Source organism: Equus asinus, chromosome 2, assembly GCF_041296235.1.
Source record: "Equus asinus isolate D_3611 breed Donkey chromosome 2, EquAss-T2T_v2, whole genome shotgun sequence".
NCBI lineage: Eukaryota > Metazoa > Chordata > Mammalia > Perissodactyla > Equidae > Equus > Equus asinus.
This window is the reverse complement of record NC_091791.1, coordinates 35,983,006-36,005,250: the sequence shown is the minus strand read 5'-3', so window position 1 is coordinate 36,005,250 and position 22,245 is coordinate 35,983,006. Positions and strand designations below refer to the sequence as shown.

Sequence of the window (22,245 nt, the reverse complement as noted above, 5' to 3'; positions counted from 1 at the left end):
ATGTATCTTTCAAAATTGGAGGATAAAGAGTGGACTTACATTTGATTCACTGATGAACAGTCATTGATGACATAGGTAAAAGGGCATAGACTTGGGATTTATAAACCTGTGCTTAATCCTACCTCTGCCATTAACCAACTATTTGACCTTAGTTAATTTATGTAAATTCTCTGGGTCTTGGTCCTCTTGCCTGCAAAATGAGATATTATACGTCTATTATTAAGATTAAATGAGGTAACACAAACCATTTGCCATCATGGCCAACAGAGCAGACAATCACTAAACACAAGTTAAAATTCTTTTTCCTCATAGAAATTGGGTTTTTCTTCATGGATTTCGTTTTAATAATCCATGTGTTAAATGGGGGTAAAAATGTAACTGAATATCATCCAAGTGTAAACAAGAGAAAGAAGAGGAAAATTCGAGTTCTGAAATTGCCCAGACCATCTGAAACAGATCACTGACCACGAAGAGGATGTCTGGGTTTGGCATACCATAACAAGGTACTTGTCTCCTACTCAATATGGTAGATGGTTTTCTGGTTGCCAAACGAATAGCAGGTCACCTTGAGGTGGATAATTTGTTTCTTCAAGAACCAAATTAAGCCAGAGGTTCTTCAGGTTCGGTACAGTGTTCTTCCCTCCCAACTACTAGAAGTCTGACCCAGCTGGGGAGAGGTAAAGAGATTTAGGGCTATTTCTAAGAGACGGGAGAGGCTCAAGAAGGCTGCAAGGAGGACAGTGGAAGGGAGAAGGAAGGAAGGAGAAATGAAAGAACGAATACAAATGAGTAAGTCAAGACCTTTCCCCAAAAGATTTTTTAATAATGAAAAATTGGAACTGGAAAAGGGTAAGCAATGCTTTTTCTACATTAAATAGGCCCTCATACCTCTCATTGCAATGTATTGCTGGAAATAGGTAAAAAATAAAATTTCCCATTTTAATCCGTGTATGCTTTTTATTTACTACTTCATCCTCAGAGAGCATAAGACTATCAGTCTCATTCCTGGTCATGTTCTAGAACTGTCATTACACTTCACCTAATTTAGGAGAAGGAGCTACTGATAAATTAGGATTCACATGGGAGAAAAGAAGTGTCAGTGCTTTAGGACACTTCAGATATGCTGAAAACAAAATTAGTATGAACAAAATAATTTTAAGGAATATGTTGTATTCCTAAACTAGAGAAACGCCTCCACTGACACCTTTCTCTCCATTAAATTTTTTTTTCTTTTTTCTCCTCAAAGCCCCCCGGTACATAGTTGCATATTTTTAGTTGTGGGTCCTTCTAGTTGTGGCATGTGGGACGCTGCCTAAGCATGGCTTGATGAGTGGTGTCATGTCTGCGCCCAGGATCCGAACCAGCGAAACCCTGGGCTGTCGAAGCAGAGTGCAGGAACTTAACCACTCGGCCACGGGGCTGGCCCCTCCATTAAATTTTTAAACAGTAAATATCTTAAAATTTCTATTTTTCCCAGTGCGAGATTTTTGATTACTGTACATTTAAAAATTCTCCTTAAGAATTGTACTAAAATGCTAATAATGTTTATATTTGAATGGTGGGATTTGGAGGAATTACTGAATTTTTTCCTGAGTTTACCATAGTAAATATATATTACTTTAAAATGAGAAAAAAAAATTTAATTCTTAAGTTTATGAATTTCCAAGTAAGCCTAGAAATCTCAAACTTCTAAATGTCTATAAGATAAGTCCAGCTGTTATAACATGAATTAGATATGCTATTGAATTACACTTCATTGTTAGGCTCTAAGCCTACTGCAAGGTCTTTAAGAAGTTCAACACAGTATTACTGCTGAGACGTAAGGCTACTGTTCATATATCAAAAACGGATGCCCCCTTTTATGAACCCACAGGAGGTTTTGCTCTTAAAACTCTGCCCAGAAAAAGCTGAACACCCTGCGAGTTCTCTTTATTATCATATGGGTACTACTAATCATTCTACTGGTGGTTTCCTTCTTTGGTTTGGTTGTTGGGAAAAACAGTGACAAATCTGTGATCTACCTTTGTAATTATGCAGGACTTTTTGGTAAACATTTGTCTGTATTAATTTTACCTCTAGCTTTACTTTGCTATTCTATCTTATTTTTCCAATACTCTGATTTCACCTTTAGAAAAATATTTTGGGCCAGCCCCATGGCCTAGTGGCTAAGCTCAGCATGCTCCACTTCGGCAGCCCAGGTTCAGTTCCTGGGTGTGGACCTACACCACCCACTGGTGGCCACGCTGTGGCAGCAACTCACATACAAAATAGAGGAGAATGGCACAGATGTTAGCTCAGGGTGAATCTTCCTCAAACTAAAAGAGGGAAATAGCACAGACGTTAGCTCAGGGTGAATCTTCCTCAGCAAAAAAATTTAAAAATCTTATTTCATTGTATATATTTTCCTAAGTCACTGTGAATACTTTTTGGAATGTTGCAGGAAAAAGGTAATAAAATTTCTGGGGCTGGCCCCATGACCAAGTGGTTAAGTTCGCCCGCTCCACTTCAGCCACCCAGGGTTTCACCGGTTCAGATTCTGGGTAAGGACCTAGCACCACTCATCAGGCCATGCTGAGGTGCCATCCCACATACCACAACTAAAAACATACAACTGTGTTCCGGGGGGCTTTGGGGAAAAGAAGGAAAAATAAAAAATCTAAAAAAAATTGTAGAAAATATTCAATGAAATCCAATCTTGTTTGATCCAATCTGGTGAAAACCATAGGACTTACGAAAAAACTAACCAGTGGCAACCAGTTGCGAACATTTTGCTTTCCATGTACAAACCATGCACTTGATTTGATCAATCAAAATCACCAAATGATACACATAACTCAGTCTTGTGCAATATAAGCAGCATTTTTTAAATCTTAATCCACCTCCCCAATTCTTTTTCTATTCCAAGCTTATCCCTACGTTTCTCTTCCTTCATATTCTATAATATGAAATCCAGTGTAATTACTGAAAAAAAAATTTATCCTCTTCTATACTTAAAATAGGAAACTTTTAAATGTTCTAAATTGGGGAGGAAATCACACACTTTTGGTCTTATTTCTACGATTTTCCTCATGTGGTACAAAAACAAAAAATAATTTACATCAGAGCAATCACAATTCATGGGAAACCCAAACTTCGAATAACTTGAACCTATATATTTTCATTAAATAAAGAAAATACTTGATACTTACGGTTTAAGGAATTTTCTGATTTCTTTGAGGATGAATGTCCTGAAAACGAAACAGTACTGTTTTGTTAAATCAACGTGCAGTGGTGCAACAGCTTTGGCTGTAACCAGAATTCTTCCCAACAGTCTAGTTTACTTTATAGTCTTACAGAAAAGCATGTCACTGTCTTCTAATCTTTTGTGTTCCTTAGACTAATCTAATTAAAATGTTCAGTTCTTTCAGGCAAGGGTATTTTACGCTCCTGTATAGCCTGGAATACCCAGCACAAAGCTAAAAAAATAATGAACACTTGTAAAAAAAACCTCTCATGTTGCTAAAAACTCCCAAAACTTCATAGATTAGCTGCACTATAATCAATATTCTATCTATAAAGACGTTCAACATCTGAACACAGTTTATGAATAAATACTTGCTTTTCACAATAACTTTTCAAAGATCCTATACAGGTGAGAATTAATTCTCAGTAACTGAAAACCACACAAAAAATTATGTCATAAAATAAACATCTTTAGTTCTACAATGAGGTTATCCAGTGAAGAAAATAGAAAAAGTACTGAAGATCTATTAACATAATTTTAAAAACTCATCACTATTCAGAGTCTCCTGTAATAAGACCTCAGGGGAAATATTTCTGAAGGCTGCTAAATCAAAAAATGACAGATAACGGGGCTGACCCCGTGGTCGAGTGGTTAAGTTCACGTGCTCCGCTGCAGGCGGCCCAGTGTTTCGTTGGTTCGAATCCTGGGCACAGACATGGCACTGCTCATCAAACCACGCTGAGGCAGCGTCCCACATGCCACAACTAGAAGGACCCACAACGAAGAATATACAACTATGTACTGGGGGGGTTTGGGGAGAAAAAGGAAAAAAAATAAAATCTTAAAAAAACAAAAAGATAGATAACATAGAGAGTAACAATTCCTCTAATCTCCCTGGATAGCGGGTCTCATTAGCCAAAGCTGTCATATGAATGGCCGCTTTAAGGCCAAAGAGGGTGTGAGAACTACAGGGTAAAGCTCCAAAGAAGGCAGCAACAGCTTTATGTTATTATTTCTCCACTCTTCATTTCCTAGTCATCAGAGAGACCACAGAAAACACAGCTAAGCTTCTGGCGGCAAAAGAAATGTACTTTGTCATCTCTGTCATATGAGGAACCTGATACCCACTTCCAAACGTCTAAAGGTAAACAGGAGGTTAGGCTTACTCTGGAGGCCAAGGGGAGTAACTGGAACCAAAGGGAAGAAGTTGCAGGTTTGTGCTAAATGCAAGGGAAATCTGCTAGCAATTACACCCATCTAAAATGTAAAGGAATGTTTTGGATGGTAGTGGGTCTTTTCTCCCTAGAGGTGTTAAAGCAAAAGCAGAAGAAGTACAGGATACAGAGCAGTGCGTCTCAAACTTTATTGTGCATATGAATCATCCTGTGAACTTAAAAGTGCAATTGTAATTCAGGAGATCTGCAAAGGTCTGCGATTGTGCATTTCTAACAAGCTGCCAAATGATGACAATGCCAGAGGACCATACTTTGAAAAGCAAAATCATAGAATGTCTTTTCAATCATGACTCCAGGGCTGAACTCTGATGTTCCTTTCAACATTGAGAAACTAGTTGATTTCACTGATTGACTCACTCATCATTTATGGGATGCCTACTATGTGGAATAAGCACTATGCTTAGGAATTGGAGATAAAGAATTAAACAAGTCACACAGTCCCTTTCTTAACAGAAAATAAACAAGTTATTCCACGGGTGATATGTATTGCTAAAGGAGAAGTGCAGGGTGCTACTGGAATGTGTAACAGGGACCTAACTTTGCCTGGAGGAGTCGGGTGAAGGGTGTCAGGAAAGGCCTCCCCAAGGAACTGAGCTAGGGGCTGAGGTGGTGGTGAGAGGGGAAGGATCTTGAACTTCGTGCCAAGACAGTCTACCCAAATACCTTGTTCTGCTCATACCTGCGAAAACAGACTGGTCCTCAAAGTCAAGCTACTCATCTTCCTTTCTTACATTTTCTCTCTATCCATTTGTTCAGCCATCTAGCCATCCTATTATCCACCCATCCATCCACTTATTTAACATTCTGTATGAGAGTAACCTGAAGCCATGGGAGTAGATGAGATCATACAGGGAGAACAGAGAGAAAGGAGAGAAGTTTTATAAGAGCCGTGAGCAACTCCAACACCTAAGGGTAAGACTGAGAAGAAACTATAGTCAAAAGAGGCTGAGGAGAGGCCAGAAAGATAAAAAGAAAATCAAGAGAGTAGATTGTTTTGAGAAAGTGTGTCAACAGTCCAAATGCAGCTGAGATATTAAGCATTTATTAATTAGTACTCAAGTTTAGGCCAAATTAAGGTGGTCTGGCAAGAGTATCACATCAAGATCAACCTAATTCCAGATGATCCCAGATAAGAAGACATTAAAGAGTTCTACACAGTTTTCCTAAAAGTGTGCTAACATGTTGTCATTTTCTGCTTTATACCACAGAAGCTGGGGAAAAAACTATATTCTGCACTCTCTGCTATCAAAGGTGCTCTGAATAAACAAGAAACAGATGTCTCAATTTCACTTCACTTTGGTTTTTCTATCTCTGAAGTGGCCCTGAAACACTCTTCAAAGTCTTCCATTTTCTCATTCTTTATTATTTGTGCTTAACATGTGCTAGTGTGGTGCTGGGGATCCAGCACTGAACACAGCAGATGGAATCCCTGCCCTCCTTAGGCTTTTATGCAGTTGTCATACGTATAATGAAGGAAAAATTCCAGGGCTGTGACAGCATTATAAACGGGAGTCCTAATTTAGATTCGTGGTCGGGGATGGAGTCAGGAAAGGATCCCTGAGGACGTTAACATTCAAGCTTAGACCTGAAGGATGCGTTAGGATGGGACGGGGGTTTTAGGAAGCGAGGAGGCAGCATCTATGTAGTTCCTAAATGGAAATAAGTTTGGCATTTCTAGAAACTGAAGGGTTATGTGGGTGGACTGTGAAAGTGAGGTGGAGAAGGGTGAGAAAAGCCTTGAATGCCAGATCATATAGAGACTCTGAGCTTCGTCCAGATTTTGGTTAGATCCCAAGAACAACAGGAAATCATTGGTTTATGGAGAATGGATTAAAGGGAGGGGAAGGGGATGACAAGACAGTGGCAGAACCATATGGAGAATACAGCAGTAGCCTAGATGAGAAAACAGCATGGTTTGAACTAGGGTGGAGAGAATTTGAGAAATATATATTCTTGGAGTAAAACAGATAGAACTTCATGACAAATTGAACATAAATAATGAGAAAAAAGAAAGCATCAAGGATAACTTCCAGATTTCTGATATTAGTTTTTAGGCTGACCGAGGTGTCATCTACTGAAATATGTAACACTAAGGAAAAACATTTATAAAGAAGATTACGTGTACATAAATGTATAATGTGAGGGGTCCAACCTCACCCCTCATCCCCAGTATCCAGCTACCTAATTATCTATTTTGAAGGTACTGAATAAACTTTTACAAGGTAAGGATTAGTTCTTCTTTAATTTGGAATATGCAATGATTAACACGGTATCATCCTATGATATGAATGCAACAATATTATATAACACAATAATGAATGCAACAAAATTCTCAAACATGATACATTAAATATTTTACTAACACTTGAGGATAAATAAAAATTTTTAAAAACAAGTTAGATTTTCACTTATTAATTAAAATTTACTTTGGAGTTGGGAAATGATTAAGATAGAGACAACAAGGCATTCTGTTTCATATGCCAGTTCTCAATAAATAATAGAATAACAGTATTTCCCTCTCATCATTTATCAATTATACCAAGTCTAAAACTTGATGATACTATATGCTTCAATATATTATGATATGCAAGAAGAAAAAAATGCATGTAAGAATGTAACATAGCTAATGATCTTCATAGCTGCAGCAAGGGAGCCCTCTCCTGTCTAAGCATTATGTTAGCATTGGCCTAAATCTAATTCAATCTACTATTACCTACCTAATATAAGTCTGATTCACATTCAGTTATAGCCAAGTTGACCCTACTTTACTATGGATTGAAAAAGCAACTAGCAGTAAACTTCATAACAGCTAACTATGTGCCAAGTACTACGCAAACTGCCCACATGCATCACCTCATTTCAACTTCTGAACAATCCTATGAACTAGGTACTATTATAATGACCATTTACACATGAAGATTAAGGCCTAGAGAGCTTAAGACTGCTGAGGAAGAAGTAAGCAGTTGACTGACAGATTTGAATTTAATACTTATGTACTAAGTGTATGTGCACAGTACCACGCTAGGTCCTGAGGACAGGTATAAATCACTGTCTATCATTTCAAGCAGCTCATAAGCTAGTAAGAAGATCACACAGACCATGATAATCGAAATCATAATGTTATAATTTCATAGTGACTTAGAGACCATGTACTGCTTTATAGTGTTTAAAGTATCCTTCACATTCTTATTTGATTCTCCACAATATGCTCAAGCAGTACAGAGGCCAGGCATTCACACCATTGCTCCTTACAGACGAAAGTAAAACGCAAGAAGTTCAGTGACTTGCTCAAGGTAACAAGTCTATAAGTGACAAAGCTAGGAATTAGAATGCTGTTTACAATATTATATCGTCTGCCAAAAATGAATCAAAACTAATCTTGTTCTTGAAACTCCTGTAAGTTACTGTAAATTCTTATCTAAATTCTTCAGTTTCCTTTTAACTGCTATAAAATAGAATTCTAAATGCATTCACCAATTAAATTCTACACTTGAGACACATGGCGGATTACACTTCACATTCAGAAACCTGAGTAGATGTTATATCTTAATTTCCTTTTACCTTTATCCTTCTTCTTGGAGGTCTCTTCCACAGAAGATAATCTGGATTTTTTATGTGATGACTCTTCACAATCTTTTTTGGCTTTATTCTTTCTTTTTTTTGACTTGACTTCTTTTCTCCTTTATGTTGAACAACATAAAATTAAAGTTAACTTTTTCAACTGGTTTTTACAAAAAATAAAAACCAATGAGCAAAAAAGTCAAATCAGTTAAAGTACTTATTTTAAAAAATGTAATTTACATAATAAGGAATCCTTAAATGAGTCTATAAATATTTTAGGTTAGTATATTAATTAAGACAATTCTGTAAGATAATGAAGCCTGAACACACTGAGACAAAGAATTGTTTTTTGTAAGTTCTGTATACAAACCTTAGTAAATATAAATCACAGGTTTACTCATTTCCTCCTTTTTATATTCTATCATTTAGCCATTTAAAAGAAAATTACAAAAACAAATCTTATTTCCATAATTCCTATCTACCTACACTTTGAAAAAACACATAAAACAAGAAGAAAACCACTGTAACATTTCTAAACCACCAGGAAATAGAAAATTCTTCTCTTAAGGATAAAGGAATATAGTAAAGGCATAATGGAAGGAGGAGGACTTTATTGTTGACTCCTATGTCTACTTCAGACCGTTTATCCTCTTACTGCTGTAGCTTTCTCTCTTCTAGGCCAGGTTTACAAGCTTGTCAGTACCATGGATGGCAAGCCATTGGCAAGTGGTTAAGAAAAGAAATAAGTAGGAAAAGGCGATAATGCTGAAACCGGGACTGGGAATGGGGATGAAGAGACAACAGATGGTTATTTTAAGACCCTTGCTTATCAGACTTTCCAGACTAAGGCACTTACACCAAATTCTGCAACACTATATAAGACAGTAACCACTTTTCTGCCTCTCATAAGAATCATTTCAAATTTGAAATGAAGCTCCAAAGTCAAGGTCAAAAATACATCTCTAGGATCTTTCAGTATCATTGATGGAGAGGAAATAAAAGTTTAGGCTATTCAAGTAACCTAAAAATTCTACTAATTTTAAGAACTGAAAATTATTAATTATATAATATTCATTTTTAATAACTAAAATACTAGGTAGGGCACATTTATAACAAAGCTGATTTTAAAATTAATATACTAACATACACATTTTACAAAGTTGCAGAATCTTACTGTTAGACTTCAACTGTTATTCCGGACATGAAACCTGACAACAATCACGACAGGTCACAGGGATTGTGTCTGAACATCTTCAAAGCCAGGGCCTCCACTACGCTTGACTTACCACATGCAAGGTACTGTGTCAAGCCCTTTACAAGCACTTTCATTTAATCCCCACAATAACCTTCGTGTCCTCTTTTAGAGATGACAAAACTGAGTCTTACAGAGGTTAAAAGCAGCTTGCCTGAAAGGATAACTAGTAAGTGGAGTATCTGAGAGGAATACAAAGGGGTCCGATCTCAAAGCCCATGATCTTATATATACTGCACACTGCAGGACACTGATACTCCTCCCCCACTCAATATGGCAGACACATTCTAGCTCATTCAATAGGAGCATGACTTTGACCTCTGAAATGAATAGAGAGGTATATAATCCCTTGTAAGAATGACAAACTCCAATTAAAATACTGTTTAAATGAGACATAAGAATCACTTTGTGAAGATCTCCTTTACAATATAGTTTCTAAGAATATTATGGTATCTGAACATTGACTCCAAACCAAAAATTCTGGCATCTATTTACCACCCTGCCTAGACCTTTACATTTAAAACTGCTTGGCTAGAGTAAGGCATGGCCAACTTTCAGTTCTCCGGTTTAGGTGGTCTTACAGTATTGCTGGATATTCTATACAACCGACTAATTAAACCAGCAACCACCCAAATCTATATTTAGCTATCCAGTGCAGATAAGTAACTACGTCCAATATTACTCAACATCAACAACAGTATATTTAAAGATAATATTACCTGTGATAAAAATTTAATTTAAAGGAACATTCTTGGCATAATCCTGAAAAAAAGAGAAATTTAACACCACTGAATCACTGAAGTTGAATAACTACACTGCTACTCTACTTGTAATATCACAATTTCTCATTTTTCCTTATATTCCTTTACCATGAAGGGAAATAAATAATCTGAAGAAAACAATCTCATTCTCTCCACCTCAAAAAACGTATATCTGTAATAAAAATGACATTAGAATGCTTGAGGAATTGACAATATTCTAACATTACTTTAGAAAAATGTGCTGTCAATTTACTCTAAAAGCAAACTGTATTTCATAAGCAGCATTAACGTGCATCTCACATAAAGAGATCTAACCACAATAGCGAGGGCACAGTTATTTCCTCTGAAGCACTCTAAGAGTTTTCAAATGGAAAAGAGCTTTTCAAAAAGTTCCACAATTGTGGCCTCTTCTTTTGTCTTAAATTCACTCACACTAGTTGACTTTTCCTCATGAGCGCTTCCAGGAGGAACTCAGAAACTGATCTGGATTGGTGTGTATTAAGTAGCATACAGGGACATTCTTGACTTCTACCTGGAGTGGGCAGAAAACTCTGAGGGCATATTTATTCAGGACTCAGAGAAGGCTGTTAACATAATGGAGAGGAAAAGCTGACAAATAAGACTAGCTCAGGGCAAAAAAAAAAAGAATGAACGACAGATTCTGAAACATGCATATTAAAAAAAAAATGCTGTATTCTGAGATATAACCCTGAGCTTTTAAGACTGATATCAAGAACAATTATGCCCTCCTAAATTTTTTCTTCATTGACAGTCAGAGAGAGTGTATTTATTCATTATCCATACCACAACAATATTGCTATCTGCTAACTGGAGATTTTACATTGCCTTTTCTGACGTTCTGCATTGGTGACATTTTCAAGTTAATGAGAAGAGGTCTTCACTTTACAAATTACCGGTTTACATTTGGTATTAGAACTGTGTCACCTAAAAGTCACTGTATTGCTTAGAATATGAAAATTTTAGGCTCAAAAGTTCTTTGCAACTTTGCAAAGCTCTAAGAAAAAAAGAGCACTTCCAGGAAGATACGCTAAAATTGTTTAATTGAATCTTAAATTAGCCAATATATTTTAAAATCTAAATTATTAGACAAACTTGGAAGCAATCAATCATATCACACCTAAAGTTAACTTACTTAATTTAACAAGGGCATTTCTCTTTTCACCATGCTCAACATAACCAAAATTAACTTCCCAACTCTTTAAGCCTTCTTTTTTATCACAACATTTATTTCCACAGAAAAACTGGCCTGCAAAAGAGGAAGCAATGTTAGCTATGATAGTTGGTGACAATATTTATCTATACAATTTGGTATTATCTCTGAAATTTACTCAACATAAAGTTCTCAGTTCTATAAGTCAGCATTAGAAAACTGACCACAATAATTATAGTATTCTCAACAAATGTGTATTCAACAAGCATCAAATCAAAGAGCTGAATGAACTATTTAAAAAGAAAATTAGTCACAGAATTCTTGCTTGAGAGACCGACTGTTTATATTTAGATACAGAGTTTTAGCAACTCCCTGTTAGGGAATCTCATACTTTGGAAAATGGGCATACTAAAAGAGTGTACTCATTAACTCCCTAAAAAAAAATAAATATATTTTCCAAAGTACATGCACATACACCTGGGTGAATCCTTTTGAATATTTAATAATAATATTAAAATTGATTAAAATTGATATTTTTAAGTATTAACATAATGGTATCTATTTCAAGTACCAGCATAAAATGGCATTTAAAGCATATTTTTAAATGCTGTCACCTTGAGATGAAGTAGAAAAAATAATGAAACCCAATGCTCTAAATTTTAGAATCATTTCACACTAAAATCAGCACCACACTATCATGTCCACTGTACATTAAAACTTTCTGCAAAAAAAGGCTAACACTGATGATCCAAGAAGAAAAAAAAAGAAGAAACTACTCAACAATTATTATTTTATTTTTTTCAGAGAACATTCTTTTTTTTTTAAATAGGCTCTCTCTCTTTTTTTTTTGGTGAGGAGACTGGCCCTGACCTAACATCTGTTGTCAATCTTCCTCATTTATTTTTTTTCTCCCCACAGCCCCAGCACATAGTTGTGTATCCTAGTTGTAGGTCATTCTAGTTCCTCTATGTGGGATGCTGCCACACCACGGCCCGATGAGCGGTGTAGAGGTCCATGCCCAGGATCCGAGAACCAGAAAAACCCAGGCCGCTGAAGCAGAACACACGAACTTAACCACCTGGCCGTGGGGCCGGCCCTAACAATTAGTAACTTTGACAGAAAGAGACAAGATCAAACTTTTATTTGCATAAACAAAAAAAAGGAATTTATATCTCAATGACTTGTATCAACAGAAACCTGAACTTTTCAGAAAAAAAAAATTATCAAGATGAATTTTGAAAATTATCAGTCCAAAAGGCTGATAATTTTTTTAAATTGGCATTTTTTACTCATTTCAAATGAATACTTCATTAAATCTGTACATGTTTAGTAATGGCTCTATTGTTAAAACAGCAACAAAATTATAACTTCATAAATCACAGCAATAGTTTCTCTCCCCTTCCTAACTAACCCTTTTCTCAATTATATAAATTTAGAGAACGTCCCTCAGTTGTTTTTAAAGGCAGCATTACTTACCATCCCCTCAAAATTCCATTCAATTAATAAGATAAAATTTTTAAATTGTGATAGAGATTTCATTATTTCTCATTGTTTTAGGTAAAACACAAACTAAAATGCAATCCTAAGAAATCTTAAAAATAGCTTTAAATTTATTCTTTTTCCTTCTCCTCTAGAGCACCTTCAGGGCTGGTCCTTTATTAACTAAAGAAAAAAATTCCTACTATTTAATTTTGCTTTATTGTATATCAAATTTCACCCGACACGGACATCTAATTTATGGAAGATGTGTATGAGCCACATCAGTGGCATAAATGTTTAATTATTTTAAAATGTAACTTTTATTTAAAAGATTTTTTAAGTTAGTAGTTTAAAATTATTTCCTAAATGCTCCTATTACAAAGTTTTCAGAAACATTAACACCTAAAAATACAATTAACAATAAAGAGCTAGTTTTATAGCATGAGCATAGTATCTCTATACTAACAGACATTAAATTTTCAGAAAAATTTTATGAATAGATTACAACAATGCATAGAAAAAGCATTTAGTGACTGTCTACCAAATATATGGTCTTTTGCTATAAGACTAAATATCTGGGCTCAATTTTAGTGACTCCCAAAAATGAGAACTAGCCTGCCCAAAAATTCTATTAGGTTCAAAGTGATGTCTAATTCCTGCTTTCAAAATGTGGAGTTGACTGGAACACAGTAATACCAACTCATTATTCCAAAAATTGATAAGAGACAAAAACAAGTGTTTATCTGTTGATAGTCTCCTTGCTACGAAATCTTTAACTCTTAAAACATTTTCTACTTATCCTCAACTGAATGTTCTAAAAGCAAAAATTCTAAAGGTAAAAAATCACTAATGCATTATATTTTGACCTTTGCTAGTAATACATCATGAATCTACTTTCCCTAATTTTACTTTTGTAGATAATCATTTATCATACATTAGGAATAATCTTACCTAGTGACTTCAATTCAATAACAAAATAACCGTATCCTATTAAAAAGTAAAATTAAAAAAAAGAATTACCTTTTCCTGAAATTACTTCTTTTTCTACTCGCCATCTAAATCCAAACTGATGAGAAAAAAAATTACATTTACGCCAGAGTAAGTTTAAACATTACTTAAGTTGTATATAAATCTAAACTTGGAGTCAACAATTGACATGACGACATTTACCAACCTAAAAAGTAAAACCAATTTCCATCATGATAGCTTTTACTCTCCTTATAGGATTCCAGGTACTTAAAAATACATTTGAACAACTACCCACTTATCTATTAAAGAACTATCTTCTCTACTTTTAAATCACCTATTAAAAGTTACAGGTGCCAGGCTGCAAGATACCTAAATTAATATAAACATATATCCTGGTTAATCAAAAACCTCCCCGAAAATAAAATTCCAGGACCAGACGGCTTCTCTAGAGAATTACCAAACATTCAAAGAAGATTTAATACCTATCCTTTTCAAGCTATTCCAGAAAATTGAGGAAGATGGAGCACTTCCTAACACATTCTATGAGGCCAACATCACTCTGATCCTAAAACCAGACAAGGACAACACAAAGAAGGAAAACTACAGGCCAATATCACTAATGAATATAGATGCAAAAATCCACAACAAAATATTGGCAAACTGAATATAGCAATACATTAAAAAGATCATACACCATGATCAAGTGGGATTTATGCCACAGACACAGAGATGGTTCAACATCTGCAAGCCAATCAATGTGATACACTACATTAACAAAATGAGAAACAAAAACCACATGATCACTCAATAGACACAGAGAAAGCATTTGACAAGATCCAACATCCATTTATGATAAAAACTCTCAATAAAATGGGTATAGAAGGAAAGTACCTCAACATAATAAAGGCATATATGACAAACCGACAGCCACCATCATACTCAATGGGGAAAAACTGAAAGCCATCCCTCTGAGAACAGGCACAAGACAAGGGTGCCCACTCTCAGCACTCTTATTCAACATAGTACTAGAGGTTTTGGCCAGAGCAATCAGGCAGGAAAAAGAAATAAAAGGAATCTAAAGAGGCAATGAAGAAGTGAAACGCTCGCTGTTTGCAGATGACATGATCTTACATAGAAAACTCTAAAACATCCATATGAAAGCTACTAGATGTAATCAATAATTACAGCAGAGTTGCAGGGTACAAAATCAACTTATATAAATCAGTAGCATTTCTATACTCTCATAATGAACTAACAGAAAGAGAACTCAAGAACACAATCCCATTCACAGTCGCAACAAAAAGAATAACATATCTTGGAATAAATTTAACCAAGGAAGTGAAAGTCCTATACAGTGAAAACTACAAGACTTTCCTGAAAGAAACTGATGACGACATAAAGAGATGGAAAGATATTCCATGCACATGGATTGGAAGAATAAACACAGCTAAAATGTCCATACTACCTAACGCAATCTACAGATTCAATGCAATCCCAATCAGAATCCCAATGACATTCTTTACGGAAATAGAACAAAGAATCCTAAAATTCATATGGGGTAACAAGAGACCCTGAATTGCTAAAGCAATCCTGAGAAAAAAGAACAAAGCTGCAGGCATCACAATCCTTGACTTCAAAATATACTACAAAGCTATCGTAATCAAAACATGGTACTGGTACAAAAACGCACACAGATCAATGGAACAGAACTGAAAGCCCAGAAATAAAACCACACATCTATGGACAGCTAATCTTCAACAAAGGAGCTGAGGGCCTACAATGGAGGAAAGAAAGTCTCCTCAACAAATGGTGTTGGGAAAACTGGACAGCCACATGTAAAAGAATGAAAATAAACCATTCTTTTTCACCATTCACAAAAACAAACTCAAAATGGATCAAAGACTTAAAGATAAGACCTGAAACCATAAGACTTCTCGAAGAAAATAAACGCAGTACACTCTTTGACATCAATCTTAAAAAGGATCTTTTTGGACACCATGTCTTCTCAGACAAGGGAAACAATAGAAAGAATAAACAAATGGGACTTCATCAGACTAAAGAGCTTCTACAAGGCAAGGGAAAATAGGATTGAAACAAAAACACAACCCATCAACTGGGAAAAATATTTGCAAATCATATATCTGATAAAAGGTTAATCTCCATAATATATAAAGAACTCACACAACTCAACAACAAAAAATTAAACCTGATCAAAAAATGGGCAGGGGACATGAACAGACACTTCAGAAAAGATATACAGATGGCCAACAGGCACATGAAAAGATGCTCATCATCACTGATCATCAGGGAAGAGCAAAGAAAAACTACTCTAAGATGTCACCTTACACCCATTAGAATGGCTAAAATAACCAAGGCAAAAAGTAACCAATATTAGAGAGGTTATGGAGAAAAAGGAACCCTCATACGCTGCTGGTGGGAATGCAAACTGGTGCAGCCACTATGGAAAACAGAATGGAGATTTCTCAAAAAATTAAAAATAGAAATACCACATGACCTAGCCATCCCACTATTGGGTATCTATCCAAAGAACTTGAAATCAGCAATTCCAAAAGTCCCAAGCACCTCTATATTCACTGCAGCATTATTCACAATAGCCAACATGTAGGAGCAACCCAAGTGCCCAGTGACTGATGACTGGATAAACAAGATATGGTATATATATATATACAATGGAATGCTACTCAGCCGTAAAAAGGATAAAATCATCCCATTTACAACAACATGGATGGACCTCAAGGGTATTATGTTAAGTGAAATAAGTCAGATGGAGAAAGACAAACTCTGTATGACTCCACTAGTATGTGGAAGATAAACAAACACGTGGACAAAGAGAACAGATTAGTGGTTACCAGGGGAAAGGGGATGTGGGTGGGCACAAAGGGTGAAGTGGTGCACCTATAATATGACCGACAAATAATAATGTACAACTGAAATTTCATAAGGTTGTAAACTATCATAACCTCAATTTAAAAAAAAAACCACATTGAGTTTAAGACTTCATACTCAAAAAAAAATCCTGTTCTATGACACTAACAGAAAAAAAAAAGAGGTTATGGTACAGTGAAGAGGCGGTGTACTATAGTGCAAGAGAGAGCAGCCTTTTGAGTCAGACTGTTTGGGGTTATGTCTTAGCTCCACCATTCAGCAGTTGTGTAATACTGGACAAGCTATTTAACCAATTTGTGCCTCAGTTTCCTAATATGTAAAGTAGAGATAATGAGTACCTACTTCTTTGGGTTAAGAGGTTTAAATGGGATAATACATATAAAGTACTTAGAATATTACCTGGAACATAGTACACCAGGCAGTAGCAAACTGTGGCCCATTGGCCTGCTGCCTATTTTTATATAAAAAGTTTTACTGGAACACAATCACATCCATTCATTCATGTATGGCTTTTTTCCCACTGTCTTTGTGTAAATAAAACCATGAGAAAATGCATCCTAGTAAGGAAAACAAAGGCACTACTCAAACTTTCTCCAACACCTCGAACAAGGTATGTCAAAACAATTAGTATCTTTCCCCACAAAAAAAGATCCCCCTCGTGTGTGCGGGTCAGGGCGTAACAGGAAATCTCTGTACTTTCCCCTCAATTTTGCTATGAACTTAAAACTGCTCTAAAAAAATAAAATCTTAATTAAAAAAAAATCCCGCTTCCACGATAGTTCCTATTTCTCTAGTATCCACATTCAAAACCTGTGAGTCATATCTGATTTCTTACTCACGCTTACTCCAGTATCTAAGTACTTGTCATGTCCTAATAGGAAAATATAATTTGTTTCAAAGTATGATTTCCAGTCACACACTGTTTTTTTTTAAAATGGAGAATACGAATATTTAATTATTTATTTATACACATTTTCTCCCCTCAACTAGACTATAGGTTTTTCTTGAAAGACAGACACCACGTTTTATTCCACAGTACCCAGCCCAGTCCTCAGCAAATACTGGAGAACAATCAACAAATGAGACAGAGGTGAAAAGGCCGCTTTGTTAAGTGCTCCTAGAAAGACATGTTTCACACGCAACTTGTAGTGTGGTAACTGTCAAGTAACTCCAACTGTGATGGTGCTTTTTGGATTCGACATAGTCAATAACTAGTACCGGACATGAGAGCTAGTTCACAAGAAATAGAAGTCGTCTTTGCGATACACTACATGCATGGGTTTGTAAACAGGGTTATAAAAATGGACACTACTATTATCTACAAGAATATTGTGAAGAAAACCACATATTAAAAACACTCCTGAAAAAATTATTAAGCCAATCATGGTTCTGAGATTTAACGTTTTTTTTTTTTTTTGAGGAAGATTAGCCCTGAGCTAACTACTGCCAATCCTCCTCTTTTTGCTGAGGAAGACCGGCCCTGAGCTAACATCCATGCCCATCTTCTTCTACTTTATACGTGGGACGCCTACCACAGCATGGCTTTTGCCAAGCAGTGCCATGTCGGCACCGAGAATCCGAACCAGCGAACCCCGGGCCGCCCAGAAGCGGAATGTGCGAACTTAACCGCTGCGCCACCGGGCCGGCCCTGAGATTTAACTTCTTAAATGAAAAAGAAATCCTTATGATAATTAAATCTAAGACAGCTTTTTAAATAGGTTGTCTTTCTTAATACAACGCACACTACCCAAAACATACAGATTTATGCAACATTTCCTCCCCTCCCATTTCAAACTGAGATCATCTGTTCCTGGGTCACCTTCTCTAGCTACAAATGTGAAATTGGAGACAGGAATAAAAATCATTTTAATATTCACGAAAGTAAGATGTAAAGTGGGAATGGAAATCTGCCATTATAATTAGCACTGATAAGAGTTAATTTTACCAGAATAGACACTTCTATAACAGATATGCATCTCCCTCTTTATAAATGGTACTCAAGTTGGAAAAAAAGCCTATCAATTTCAAACATCATCTGTGAAACAAAACATCATTCTGCAGTGTCAAATCATTCATCATAATCACTAGAGGCTCTAGCCAACAGTTAGAATGAAACAGGATCCAGGAGCCACTTGTGTTTAATTTGGACTTTTCATGCCTCAGCTCACAAGGAAGCATCCCTGACTAAGGACCCTTTTGTAAACGCCACAGCTGCAGAGATTAAATGGTCCAAATGATAATTCATAGATGCAGGACAACTTAGATTTGAATTAGCATCTTTAAAAGAATAATGTGGGGTATGATTGTATAATAAAAAGTAATACTGTACTTGAATCAGAACCTTCTATAAATATTTGGAAGGCATACCTTATTTTCTTTGTATCTACTTAGATCTGCTATGCAGTATTCCTTGAATAATTTATCATAGTATTTCTTTGCAAGTCTCTTCTCCCTAGATCCATAAAAAAAACATAAATCTTATACATTTAGAAATTCACCTATAATTTGCTACTTGGAAGCAATGTCAAATAAATAACACATATGCTATAAATATTAATGTTTTAAAAGAGGCCTATTACTTACATGTGCATAGAATATCTGAATAGTAACTATTAATAGAGGTTCTCTCAGGGAGGTAAACTGGAAGACTGACGGTCAGAGATGAGAAGGAGACTTACTCTTCACTTTCTACCCTTTGTAATGTTTGGATTTTTAAAACCATTTTCAGGTATTACTTTTTCCCAAAGTATTTTAAAAATTTAAAAAGAAGCATACTAAAGGACAACAAACAATCCTGTAAAAAGATTATAAATTATTTCTTAAAGACAAAGTGAAGCAATGAGAAGTCAGTTAAAACTGCTAAAAATTACCAAAAGAACCAAACCAGATTCACTATCTGAGGCATGGTTTTATGTCCCTGATTCAGAACTGTTCTCTGCAGGGGCTGAATGCCTTGGATAGGCTACAGAGTAAGAAAACGTTCTGAGAACAGGAAGGACAGGGCTAAAGCATCTGATGCCTTATGCCCCAAATGGCTAAAATTACCAATTCATGTCCATTTCATCCTCCTCGTTCCACAGGAATCTATGATTTTCTCGTATAACATCCATGTCTGTCTTATCATTTTCCCTGGAAAAGAAAACTATTTCAATTTAATATGAACATAAAATTAGTCGAATTTAGGAGGTTAAACAGTTCTATGAGATTTTTGAGTACCTGAGTAAAAATACAATACATGAAGATAAAGATAGTTTTTATGTGTGAGTATGCATGTTTATAAAAACTATTTCAGTATTTACAAAAGGCACTTATAAAGAGTGCTGTCACAGAAGCAAGTTAAATGGATAAGGAATCCGTCCATCTCTAGCAGTGGTTTCAATTATAAAAATGGTGCTAAATTACCAGAGCTAGGATGAGAAATCTGAATAAGCACTAATGGACAAATGAACTAATGGAAAAATGAGTGAAAATAAGTTTCAGAATTTAAAAAAAGTCAGTAACAACATCCTACTGACACCTAATTTAAAAAATACATGAAGAGTTTTCCATAGCTCATTTTACTACAGCTTGTTAGGAAGATTGAGTAAGGCAGGAAGAGAGTTGAAGGGGATGATTTGTCAAGATGCTGACAGTTTAGGGCTAGAACAAGGGAAAGCTGGGGAAAACAGGCTAAATTGAGAGACGAGACAAGTTTGGGGTAGATGAGAAGGTATAAAGTTTCTTAGGGCTATACGACCTCAGAAAATTGTTATGTCAGAGGAGGAAAAAAAACACAAAACCAAAAGGCTCTGATAGAAGAGCCTCAAACAAAGGAAAGAATTTCATGTGTGGGAAATATTAACAGTGAGTTTTCTTGTTTGCCCCACCTTTTGAAAAGCAATCCCAAACACTGAGATCTTAAAAGTTCACTATTTGGGGGCTGGCCCCATGGTGTAGTGGTTAAGGCTGGCACACTCAGCTTCGGCGGCCCAGGTTCACGAGTTTGGATCCTGGGCGTGGATCCACACCACTGTCAAGCCATGCTGTGGTGGTGACTCACATACAAAGTGGAGGAAGACTGGCACAGATGTTAGCTCAGGGCTAACCTTCCTCCAGCAAAAAAAAAAAAAAAAAAAAAAAAGAGGAGGAAGATTGGCAAGGCAACAGATGTTAGCTCAGAGTGAATCTTCCTCATCAAAAAAAAAAACTTCACTATTGCAAAGATCCTTGCCAAAAAAAACACTTTACTACATACTCAGGGGTATGAGCATTCCTCACATATCCTGTTATTGCCAGCAGCAGATCTGGCTCAGCAGGCTACCTGAGGCCTGGTGCCAGAGAAATGGGGTTCACTATGAGCTACTCGGCTAGAATCTATGGATGGCCTCTCCACTTTAGGACATAACATGGAAACTGGAATGGAAAAGCAGGGGAGAATGACAGGATCAGAAGACACAGTAGCTGTAACTCTTTAAATACCTTCCTCCCATTCTATGTAAACTTCATGACACTTACCCCGATCGCCTGAAGTCTTCTCTTTTGCCACCATAGTATAAAATATAGTCATTTACAAACTTTGTATGCCTTTGATACTGAAATGCAAAAAATTAAGGATTTCATTTGCTCACAAGTTCTTCTGTGTCCATGATATATTAGTGAGTAGGGGAAAAAAGCACAGTATGAGTCTATTTGGGTTTTTAGTATGCAAATATATAGTATAGATGCTTATAAATTCAAAAAAGATCTAAAAGGGTAAATATTAAACTGTTAAGAGTGAACACTTTAGAGTAGAAGGGCTTTCACTTTCTACTGAATACTGTATATATTGTTTCAAACATTTTTCAAACATACACTACTCTTGTAATAAACTATATCTCAATCTGGGGAGAAAGAAAGCTTCCTATTCTATTGCTGAACTACATACAGCCTCATACCACCACTCATCTTAATCATAATATGAAAAATAAATCATAGGTCCTAATATTAAAGGTAAGGAGTACAATTTACCTTTCATTATTATAAAATATAATTTAGTTAATCCAGTAATGATAAAGCCTCTAAAATAGAAGACACAACTTTTAGGATATTAAATCCTAACTCTAAGCTTTCAAAAAGAAGTAAGTAGAAATCACATGTCACTTTTTATACTTTCTTTTAATATTAAAAAAATCCACAGTCGTGTTTATTTTCAATGCAGTATAACAAGATATATGAGCATTTTACTTTTTGTTTTAAAAAGTTCAATGGTACTCTCTCCAGAGCTGAACTTGCACATAACAGAACTGACCCCATCTATAATACACTGTCTGTGACTACACCCTATCGTATTAAAACTAAATAGTGATTTAATTGATCCCAACGTGTCCTAACAGAATACTGAATCAGAATATGATGGTTCCAAAACTGTCAACAAAGCAGTTAACATTTCAGAAAAGAAAAAAAGAAAAGCCAGATATTCAGAGATCTGGGTTCCAGCTCTTGGCCTACTGCCAACTGGTCACCTGACTACGGCAAGTCACTTAAGTCTTTTAGAGCTGGGGTCAGCAAACTTTTCCTGTAAATGGTAAACATGCAGGCCATATAATCTCTGTCACAACTGCTCAGCTCTGCCATTTTAGCATGCAAGTAGGCACAGCTGACACCTAAACGAGGGAGCATACCTGTGTTCCAACAAACCTTATTTACAAAAACAGGTGGTGGATGGGACT

At 35.9% G+C, this 22,245-nt stretch overlaps 1 protein-coding gene across 10 annotated transcripts in view; it reads right to left on the bottom strand.

Annotated features, from left to right (window-relative positions):
* LOC106845097 (protein FRA10AC1) overlaps window positions 1-22,245 on the bottom strand; it is a 34,249-nt gene that overhangs the window by 5,575 nt on the left and 6,429 nt on the right. For 3 of the 10 annotated variants that reach the window (XM_044753946.2, XM_044753938.2, XM_014862962.3), the window contains exons 6-13: window positions 21,053-21,129; window positions 19,604-19,687; window positions 18,926-19,010; window positions 13,703-13,748; window positions 11,186-11,299; window positions 9,991-10,033; window positions 8,020-8,138; window positions 3,189-3,227 (exon numbers count right to left, since the gene is read on the bottom strand). In XM_044753946.2, the coding sequence (XP_044609881.2) occupies window positions 3,189-3,227; window positions 8,020-8,138; window positions 9,991-10,033; window positions 11,186-11,299; window positions 13,703-13,748; window positions 18,926-19,010; window positions 19,604-19,687; window positions 21,053-21,129 (607 nt within the window). The remainder of the gene's footprint in view (window positions 1-3,188; window positions 3,228-8,019; window positions 8,139-9,990; window positions 10,034-11,185; window positions 11,300-13,702; window positions 13,749-18,925; window positions 19,011-19,603; window positions 19,688-21,052; window positions 21,130-22,245) is intronic. The other 7 variants (XM_070487007.1, XM_070487009.1, XM_014862964.3 and 4 more) reach the window with 3 other exon arrangements.